Source organism: Patagioenas fasciata, chromosome 6 (genome assembly GCF_037038585.1).
Source record: "Patagioenas fasciata isolate bPatFas1 chromosome 6, bPatFas1.hap1, whole genome shotgun sequence".
NCBI classification, from domain to species: Eukaryota; Metazoa; Chordata; class Aves; order Columbiformes; family Columbidae; genus Patagioenas; species Patagioenas fasciata.
This window is the reverse complement of record NC_092525.1, coordinates 9,780,738-9,791,200: the sequence shown is the minus strand read 5'-3', so window position 1 is coordinate 9,791,200 and position 10,463 is coordinate 9,780,738. Positions and strand designations below refer to the sequence as shown.

The following is a 10,463-nucleotide window of genomic DNA, read 5'->3' as shown; positions in this document are numbered from 1 at the left end:
TTTCTACCTGGCTACGCTTTGCTAGATAAAAGAGTTAAGGTGCTCGGCTCTGTCTCTGCTTCTCTATGTGGGTGAAATACTTCACCTTCCTTCCCATATTTTGGGTTGCAACTTTTTTGTTTCTGTTTGTTCAGTTCCTTCCCAAGCTGAGAACAGAAGAAAGGAACCTTGTGCTATACTCCTTTGCAGTCACAACATCACATCTTCCAGCTGACTGAAGCATCATCTTATTTGAAGTCAAGAGGCAAAATATATCTATGAACCTGTTTTCGAGGGAGATCTGTAGATATCAGCATGTATGTCCAGGGCTGATTTCTTACAAGAACACAACAGATTCACCCTAATTGATTTCCAGCTGGAGATTGCTGGATACTTTCAGATGTAAAGAACCCTATCCTTGATCATTTACTAAATGCAGGGGGAAAGAAGTAAATGAAGTGAAACACTTTTTGTCCCTCTCAGTCTATATTCCAGTAATTTCCTCCTTTTAAGGGCCTCTCTCTGTATTGCTCCTGGCTCCCAAGTTGAGGCTCCTCAGCTGGCATTGCTGGCAGGAGGGGATATTTGCAAACTGGGTGGGTGAGGTGGGCACTTGGGCTGCTGAACCACTGAATGTGGAGAACTCAGCAGCAGGGATTTATTGGAAAAGTTAGGCATGGTCAGATGCTAACACAGAAAACCTGGACTTGGAGACCCCATCACATCCTTGTGAGCCCACTTACATAGGTTCTTTCACTTGTGCACCCACTTTTGGAAAATCTGATTCCCTCCCACATATTTTGCTCCCCCCCCTTTTAATTTTCAGGGAATTCAGGGAAGAATTAAGTGATTTAGCAGGCTTGTTTTCACAAGGATATTTTTCCTTGTGTGGTAGGCGCTGTTACCAGGTTGTTCTATACATGTTGCCATATGCCAGAGCGTAATTGCCTTCCACATGCATTGGCCTTTGGCTAATATGTTTTTTATGGCAACAAGGAGAGCTGGATTTGGTGAGTTTCGAAAGTGCACCTGGTGGTTTATGGCTTGAAATCACTGTGTTCTTCTGAGTCATGTGTGTATGTGTCCATCTCTTTTCATGTCAAATTGGTGAAGAACAGTACAAGAAAGGATTATACCAAGCTAGAGTTAATCACTTGAGTGTTAAGCTACATATGAGCTTGCTTGGTGGGCTTCAAGTCCACATGGGATGGGATCAGTTACGAATAGAGAGCAGAAGACAAAGTTTTTGAACTGCAAATCCAAAACTAAGGTCCTAAACTCAGATCGCAACACCTAAATAAATGCATATATATGGGGAGATAGGAGTTTCCCCTTCACCTGAAGGATGAGACAGGGAAGTTTGCTGTCCAGAGGTTCATGAGGGTTCAAACCTGCACATTGGAGTGCCTGGGAAAAGCCTCCAGGCCTTTTTTTGGTGTGGATTTTGGGACATTTGCGTTTGAAAAGACAAGTCAGCAAAACCGAGATGTCTGATATTTGCAGGGATGGACAGAGGCACTTGGCTCCAGTGGTTTCCAAACTGGAAATTTCACACATCTCACACTATTTGGCATCACCATTCCCACTTACCTCCCTGTGCTGGAGGCTCTCGGTGTGCAGGCTGCAAACTGATCTTTGCAAGCTGAGAGCTGGCAGTACAGGGCTGGAAAAAAGGTTGAACTGCAGGGAGCACTGAAGGTCTGAGCCTTGGATATGGAAAGAAGAGAAATAATATCAACGGAAATCACATAAGTGGAAAAAGAGCCCCCTGGGGCAGCCCAGGTAGCAGCAGGTCTGTCTTGTTCATGTTTTCAGAGAAGTTAGAGGTCAGCCAGGCTTGATAACGAGGTAATACAGAAAAATCCATCGCTGAGCCTTGGGGGACTTGTAGATGCGCTTCTCGTGAGAATAAACGAATTTAGATGCTGTTAGGCAGAGGAAACAAGAACGATTATGTATTGCAAACCCAACAGATCATCTGGAAGGATCTGCGAGCATCGTCAGCTGGGCTGGAGCTAAATCCCCCGCACTGCTCGGGACAGAGCAGGGAAACGCTGCAGGATCCGATGATGCCCTTTCCCGGGCACAGCGGTGCGGGATCAGGGATTTGCCCCCTGGCAGACCCCAACGCCGGGGGATGCTCCAGCCAGCACCGGCTCCCTTAGGCGAGGGCACAGACAGCACCGGGGTAGAAGCTGCGATCGCACTCGCGGTGCTTCGCGGTTGCTCTCTCTGCCCTCCTCTACACCCCCCGGCAAATAACGATCTCGGCGGACAGGCAGGGAATGAGCTTTTCACTGTGAGAATGAAAAAAAGAGCTTTGTTTTTGGTCGTTGTTGCCGATTTGCGGTTTGCAGGGGCTCCGACCTGCTCCCACGGAGCTCCGCGGCCGGGGCACCGAGAGCCCTCGGGATCCACCTGCTAAAGAGGTCCGCAGGGCATCAAAATGCAGACCCAACACGCCTCGTTAGGACTGACAGGACAGACAGTGAAAGTCAATTTAAAAGACGGGGGAAAAATCCTAATCGGCTAGTGGCCACTTGTTTATTTGTTTGTTTTTCGCACTGTTGAGACTATTTTGGAGACCCTCAGCAACCGCGCAGCTCTCAGCCCCATGCACGTTTGATACCACAATTTAACGTGAAATGTAAAGCAGAGTCGTGTTAAAACGGGAGGTGGGAAGGGAGACTGTAATGAAATACTTCAGAGAGGAGAGCAGAAGAATTAAAAATCTGCCCAAGGAAAAATTCTCTCCCAGCCCTGCACGCCTGGGAACAGCGGGACGATGGCAAGGCAATATTTTGGGGTAGATCGATAGGGTTTCTCTTTCGGGTGACCACATCATTTTTTATCCCGCGGTACAAAGCCGTCGTTAAAACTCACCCCTCGCTCCGTGTGTGGATGCACGGCCGGGAGCGGGTGTATGTGTGTATATACGTGTCTGGGATCCGACCATCTGGTTTGCTTCAGCCCCGGGTTTCCCTTTCCTAAATAATTTCGGGACGGATGCAGTTTAGGTATTTTTTCTCGTTTTGATTTGTTTCTGCAGTCGATCTTGCCTGGCAAAGCCAAGGCCGATAGTAACTCGGCGAACAGGAGCCGCTCGCAGATGGAGGGACCGGGACTCCTTCACCATCGTTTCCTTTCGGGTCGTTCCCGACTTTAACGGAGACGATCTTTTCCCTTGAAAGGGACAGAAATCGTGTCGATGGTGGCTGATCGGGACATGCTATTTCTCGAGCTGCGGCGGTTCTGGATGTGTGATGCTGAAGGGAGAGGTCCAGGAGGGAGCGGGACAAGCCACTGCCCGCATCCCATCAACAACCACCTCGGATCGACCCTTCAGCCTCCCCCTAATCGCCCCCTCCGCAGTTTCGGGGTCCCCCAGCAGCACAGCGGCAAACGGCTCCTTCTGAGCTCCCCGCTGTCGGGGGTTCCCCCCGCGGGCTGCCCGCCCTTCGGGGCAAGGGGAGAGCCGGCAGCCGCGGCAGGGCGGTGGAGGAAGGAGGGGGGTCCGGGCAGCAGACACCCACATCTGTTTCACTTCGAGCCGTGCGGGAGCAGCCTCCAGGCAGGGGGATCTGCAGGCGGCCGCCCTGCCACGGAGCCCCTCGGGGGCACGGAGGGGCGTGGGGGGCGGCGGGGCATCCCAGCTGCCCCCGGCCGTTCGCAGCGCGTCATTTTGCTACCCCCCCGCCTTCCCCTTTGCCGCCCTGCAGAGGCACAAGGCGCAGCTCCCGGCAGTTCCTTGCTGCCATGAAATGCACCAAGTAGAAATTCAATCGCCCCGTTGTGTGTGTGGTCGAACTCTCTGGCAGCTGCTTCGGAATTTTTTATGACACTTTCGTTTATGTAGGGGAGGCATAACTATTATTTTACTTAATAAAATGGAAAGCGGCTCGGGTCTTTTCCCTCCCCGCTCTCTTGCATTTTTACTTCCCATCGCCTTTCCGCGGGGACGGTGAACGGAGAGTTCAAACAAATTCGGTTTGAAAGACGCGACGTCTCCGAAGCGTTTCTCCGTGTTAGCTAATTATATTATATATAAGAAAAAATAGACATATAAGAAAAAATACGTTCATTTAAGTATATATAGCTGAATATGTATACATACACATATGAGAGGGAGATGTGGGTAAATGTGTTGCAAACGCAGGTTATAAGCATCGGAAGAGTATAAAAGTGAAAGAAGTCAGGAAAGCTCCCTCAGCCCTAGCACGGACACACGCCCGTGGGACAGACTTCCCACCTTCCTGAGAAACTCTCAGCACAGTTATTCATCTGTTTTCCCCTTCAGTCGAGAAATCGTCCCCGATCGCAGCGTTGGCGGCGACGGAGGAGGATGCGACCGCGTCCACGCAGAGGCTCCGGCTCTGCAATGGCAGCTTCAACTGGAGATGTGTGGGCGAAGCGCCTTCCGCTCCTGCCCACTCCTGCCCGCTTTTCGGGGTCCCCCCGAGCTCGGCGAGCCTGTGCACGAGTCGTTAGGGCTTGAGTAATTGTGACCGGGATTTGGAAGCGGGGCCGCGCAGCTGTTTGGCCCGGCTCCCCGGTATTAGTGCTGGAGATTTTATCACCAAATGCTCACACCTGTTAACGGCAGCGACTGGCAATTCATCACCGCGGATTCTCACACTGCCGAACACGACCCTCGAAGGGGGACATCTGCCCCTGGTACCCCCTTGGAGGAAATCATCCTCTTCGTCCCTTCCCAGGCATCCTCCCCCGGGAAAGCGGCTCCGTGTTTGCAGAGCGTCCAAGGGGAAAACAACCAACCAACCGTGCGAGCGTGGCTCGGCGTGTCCGCGGCAGAGGCAGGGACAACGCGCTGCCACAGCCACCCACGGGCGTGGAGTGAGGCGCTGCAGCCGTGGCCGTGTCCCCTGCCCTGTGCAGGGGTGGCCGTCCCGGCCTTGCCCAGGGAAAGGGCGGCTACAGGCGAGGGAGAGGTGCTCTGCCACCCACGGGGACACCGCTGTGGTTCCGAAAGGCTTTGAGTGCACCTGGTTACAGGGAAATCCTCCCGCTTCAGCTGCAGCCCGCGGCGAGGTGAGTGTCCACTGCCCACCACGTCCTCCCTGACAGCCGTCGGGGGATGCTGAGCCTCTGGGGCAGCGATGGCAACAGAACGCCGGACAGGGGGTCCCGAGGCCGAGGAGATTCCCCGTCCCGGAGGCTGCTTGAGGCCTGGCCGGACTGCGGGTGGGCCGCCTCGGAAAGAGGTACCCGGCCGGACCAGCCCCGTCGGGCGGGGATGTGGGACTCAGGAGCTGTCCCAGCACACCGCGGACACGCACGGCCTTCCCTTTGGTTATTTCTCGCGTGGGGCGAGGCTTGACTGAGCATTGCCCCTCGCCTTCCGCCCTGCACCTGCCGGGCGGCAGCATCGCTTCCGCGGGTGCGGGCCCATGGGAGCCCTCGGGGGAGGTGAATTTCTAGATAGGGTGCTCCGGAGTCGATGACGTATTGATGACGTAAGCGCGTGCAGAAGGGGCGCGGGGATCCCCAAATTCACACATCCCCCGTTCGAGGGGCACCGAGGGTTCGGCCTTGGCTGAGCAAAGCTCACCGTCGGGGAGGCTGGTGGAGGACGGCAGCTCAGCCGCTAGCCCCGGGGATGGGCAGCCATCGGGGGGAGAAGGGACCTTCCGCGGCCCGCGAGAGAAGTGGCCGTCGCATCCCGCAGGAAAGGGCCATGACAGCCTCCAGCGACCGCGGGGTACCTGGGGCGGGGATTTATCCAGAGCCGACCCCCTCTCCCGCATCAGCCGGCTCCAAGAGTAGCCGGTGCATCCGAGCGTCAGCGGAGCAGGCAGCGCCTTTCCTCGAAAGCATCCCCGCCGCGGGCGATGCGGTCCCCGGGGACCCGGGCCGGGCTGGGCAGCCCCTCGTCTTGCCCCGCAGGGGCTGCAGCGGGCAGCGGGCGCCACGTGATACTGGGGCGGCCGTATAAAGGCCTGGGAAGCGCTGGCAACAGGCGAAGAGTGGGAGCGTTTCCAACTCGGGAGGGGTGGGGAGCCGCCTTCCCAACTCCTGCCCTCCCCCCCCCCCCCTCATTCCCCCGCCCTTCCCTTTTTCCCTCCCCCTCCCTTCCCCAGCCCTGCCAAGGAGCCGCCGCACCCCCCACTTTTTTTCCTCCCCCCATTTTTTTTTCTCTCTTTCCTTTTATTATCATCATTACTATTATTTATTATCGCTGCTTCCAAGCTCCCTGCTCAGCCTCGGGGCGTCCCGTCCCTCCGCCCCCGCCCCGCGCCCCCTCCACCGCCCCTCCCTCCGCAGCCACCACCCCGCAGCTCTGCCGCGGCCCCGCCAGCAGCGGCGCGGCGAGCGGGGCGCAGAGCGGCGGCGCCGGGGCGCGGAGTCCCAACGGCGGCCGCAGCCCTCCGGCACGGCCCCGGGCCCATCCCGGGAGCTGCCGCTAGGTGGGGGGGGAGCCCGGCCCCGGCCGCTCCGGCCGCACAACAATGACTTTGGGCAGCAGCGGCGGCGGCTGCGGGATCATGTCCGAGCGCTCCCCGGAGGAAGAGCCGCTCTCGGAGGTGGAGGATGCGGATATCGACGTGGTGGGCCCGCCCCAGGACGGGAGCAAGTACAGCGATGAGGAGGACGACGACGACGACGAGGACGACGAGGACGGCGGCGATCCGCTGGGGCTCGCCCTGCCGCGGAGCGGGGCCGCCAAGGCGCGCATGGGGGGGTCCCCGGAGCGGCTCTCCCCCGCCGGTGGTTCGGAGCCGGCGTGCGCCCGCGGCGCCGCGCCCGGGGAGAAGGCGCCCGCGGGCGGCGGCGGCGCCGGGGGCAAGAACCCGCTGGTGAAGCCGCCCTACTCCTACATCGCCCTCATCACTATGGCCATCCTGCAGAGCCCCAAGAAGAGGCTGACGCTGAGCGAGATCTGCGAGTTCATCAGCGGGCGCTTCCCCTACTACCGGGAAAAGTTCCCCGCCTGGCAGAACAGCATCCGCCACAACCTCTCTCTCAACGACTGCTTCGTCAAGATCCCCCGGGAGCCCGGCAACCCGGGCAAGGGCAACTACTGGACGCTGGACCCCGAGTCCGCCGACATGTTCGACAACGGCAGCTTCCTGCGCCGGAGGAAGCGCTTCAAGCGGCAGCAGCAGCTGCACCCGCCGCACCCCGAGCTGCTGCTACGGGCCGGGGCCGCCGACCCTGCCGCCTTCCTGCCCGGCTTCGCCTACGGACCCTACGGCTACAACTACGGCCTGCAGCTCCAGGGCTATCCCCACCACCACCACCACCACGCCGGTGGCGGAGGCGGCGGCGCTGCGGGCGCCTTCCCCTTCCCGGCGCCGCACTGCCCGTTACCGGCTCCGCCGCCTCCCGCCGCCGCCTCGGTCTTCTCCGCCGCCTCGGGGCTGCCCTCCTTCCTGGGCGGCGAGCTGAACTGCAGGAAGTCCTTCTACCACCCCCAGCTCAGCCCTACCGCCCTGCCCGCCGCCCTCCTCCAGACCCTGAAGCCGGACCCCACGCCCGCCGGCGGCGGCGGCGGTGGCAGCGGCGGCAGCACCAACCACCCCTCTCGGCCCTCTTTTTCCATAGACAACATCATCGGGGGGGCCGTGCCCCCGCCGCCCAGCACCAACCCCAGCGCCGCGCCCGCCGCGCCCTACCCCGCCGGCCAGGCGGGCCCCCCGGCGCAGGTCCTGGCCGTGCTCAGTCCCGCCTTGGCCCCGGCACAGCCCCAGGTCAGCCTGGCACACGAGCCGCTCCTGCAGCCGGCCCAGAACTTTTCCAGTAAAATCACAACCCTGAGCAGCTGTCATTTTTAAAGTGTGCCGGGGAGGGGGGGGGGGAGAGTCGCGAAGCAAACGGCCCCTTCCCAGCTCCCCCCCTCTCCTCCGAAACTTCTCCCCTTCCCTCTCCTCGTTCCCCCCCCCATCTCCTGTTGTGTTTTAAGGTAGGAAATATTTCCTTTTTTTTTTTTTTCCTTCTCCCTAATTTTTACTTTATTTCCAGGCTCTGTGGCATCCAGAAATGTTTGTGTCCCTTTGCTCAAAAAAAAAGTATATATATAAATATATATATAAAATTAAATAAATCGGGATGACGGGAGGGGAGAAAGAATAACACGATTTCGTCCCGCAAGCGCCAAAGCTTGTTTATAAAGTGGCCGTAACATAAGCTGGGACCTGGGTTGGTTGAACACGCAACGTCTTGCGGGGAGCGAGGGGGAATGTTAAGAAAGAAACGGTCTTAGGGTCGGAAGCGTTTCCTTTGAGAGGAGCGGGTTTTGTGCGGGAGTGAGTGCCCCAAATAGCCCGGGAAAGTGGCCAGGGGAGTTGCAGACGGCCCCGGTCGCAGCGAACCTGTTTTCATTCCTGCGAATCTCCCTCCCGGGCGGTTTTGCCATGTGTATCTGTCTCCCCCCCCGCTCTCAAAGAAAATGTTTCAATGATTCAATCTTATTTTTAGTTTCTTTGAAGCTCCGGGTCTGGTTTTAAAAGGCACTGTTTAGGGTTTTTTATTTTTAAGAAGAAAAGTCGGTGAAACTCAGGACTGCGGTTTATTTTTTTTTCCTCTTTTTATTTTATTTTATTTTTTTTCAATGAGACATTCAAATGCACGTTTAAAAGAGAATCCGATCCGTCAGGAAGTTTGGAGAATTCCCACACTGTTTCACTGGTTTTTGATCCCCGGTTTTCCCATCCCCTCTGTGCGTGTTTTTTTTTGTTGTTGTTGTTCTTTTTTGTGTTTTTTTGGTTTTTGTTTTTGTTTTTGTTTTTTTTTGGTGTATTGGTAATTATTTGTATATAGATTATTCGGGAGCTAATGAGCGGAGTCCAGTTAACTCTTCACTGGTTGTGCATCCGTCATATCTATTTTATTGAGAGAAATCTGTGAATAATTTGATGTGGAAAAGGCAACATAATTTTGTCCACCGGTGGTGTAAATTAATAAATGTTTGTGACCTGGTTAAAAAAAGAAAATCCAAATCGTTCTTTGCGATGTCTTTTGTCTGAGAGCCGAGAGCCCCGCTCGGGCCTCGGGGAAGCGAGTGGCTTCCACCCTCGGGCTGGCGACACTCGCCCGGCTGCGGAGTTTCGCCGCTCGAAGCCGGCGGGACTGAGCGCTCTGCTCCGGGGCCGGGTGCGCAGCCTGCGCGGGGCTGCTCCGCGTCTCCTCTCTTCCCAGCGCTGCGGGCTGCAACACCGACGGTGATTCCGCCGGGGGGGTCCCCTCTTTAGGTCCACGGGGCCGCCAATGGAAAGGACCCCTTGGATTTTTTTTCTTTTTTTTTTTTTTTTTTTTGTAAATTGTAGTTTTTATTTCTTTCTTTGCTTTTTGGTGTGCTCCCCCCACCCCCAAGCCTCCCCCCCGCTCCCCAAACCCACAACAATCCCTGCCTGTTTCCAGGAGGGAGGGAAATGGGGGCCAGGAGAAAGGTTCTCCCTTCTCTCCCCTCTCTGCCTCCCTTTTATTTTGTTTGGAAAAGTTGACACATGAGGAAATAAGTTGGAGGGTTCCCCCCCCGGCCCAGCACACACGGCCCCTTGGGCCTGCAGCATTTGAATGACCGAATGAAACTTGATCTCTGCCTAAATTTTGCAACAACTTACAAAGTAAATAAACATCTTTAAGCGCTTTCTTCTCCTCCTTCCCCCCCTTCCCCCCCCCATTTATTTATTTCAGAGACCAAACGTGGCTCTTTGGTTTGTTTGTTGGCAGAGACCCTGATCTAAAGAATCGAGGCCTTTCTGCCCGTGCAGCCAGCTGAAGGAGAAGGAGAAAAAAGCTGAGACGTACGAGACAGGGAGCAGGGGACGGAACGGGTCCCCGGGCGAGCGGGGCTTTGTGCGGGGCCCGAGGAGCCGGGCGGTGTGCGCCGAGGTGGGGGGGGGAGTGGTGTCGGTCTTTCTTTTCTCTTCCTCCCCCCGTTTCCCTCATTTTTACCCCCCCCCCCCCCCCCCCGCCCCTGTCTGTGCCACCCCGAACCTCCGCGCAGTTTGTTGATGTTGTTCCTGAACGTGCCGCCTCCCCGCAGCGAGCGGTCTCACATCTCGCCTTCACACACATTTGCTTTTGAAAAGCGATCTTCGTGTCCGGCACTTGGTTGTCTCCCTTTCATGTCCAGCTCCTACAAAAGGGGCTACAAGACTCGACATGGGAGAAAAGAGGAGGCCAATGAATCTATTTTCCAGATTGCCAAGCACATGGTTGGAAATTGAAGGGGCTTTTGTAGCATTTCCCCTTCCTCCCTCCCTCCTCACTCCTTTTCTTTTGCTTGTGTGCAAATTGTTCAATTGCTCTGGCAGGGGTGTTCCTGACAAGCTCATTACTAGAAGGTGCCAGACCCCTCCTCTCCCTCTCCCCCAAAGTCTTTGATGAAGTTAAAATGCGCTGATAGCTGCTCTCGGGGCTATCTTTGTTCAGCCTCCTTTAATAACCGAGCCTGCTTTGAGGAGACGGGATCCGAAGGAAGAAAGCGATGTGCAGCGAGGCTGGGTGGTGGTTGTGTGTCT

At 56.5% G+C, this 10,463-nt stretch overlaps 1 protein-coding gene across 1 annotated transcript; it reads left to right on the top strand.

Annotated features, from left to right (window-relative positions):
- The first annotated feature begins 6,159 nt into the window (after positions 1 to 6,159).
- On the top strand, positions 6,160 to 9,574 carry FOXD2 (forkhead box D2). The gene is given in 3 exon segments (XM_065842520.2): positions 6,160 to 7,224; positions 7,227 to 7,270; positions 7,272 to 9,574. Coding segments are annotated over 3 exon segments (1,323 nt in total). The 5' UTR covers positions 6,160 to 6,446; the 3' UTR covers positions 7,773 to 9,574.
- The last annotated feature ends 889 nt before the right edge of the window (positions 9,575 to 10,463 follow it).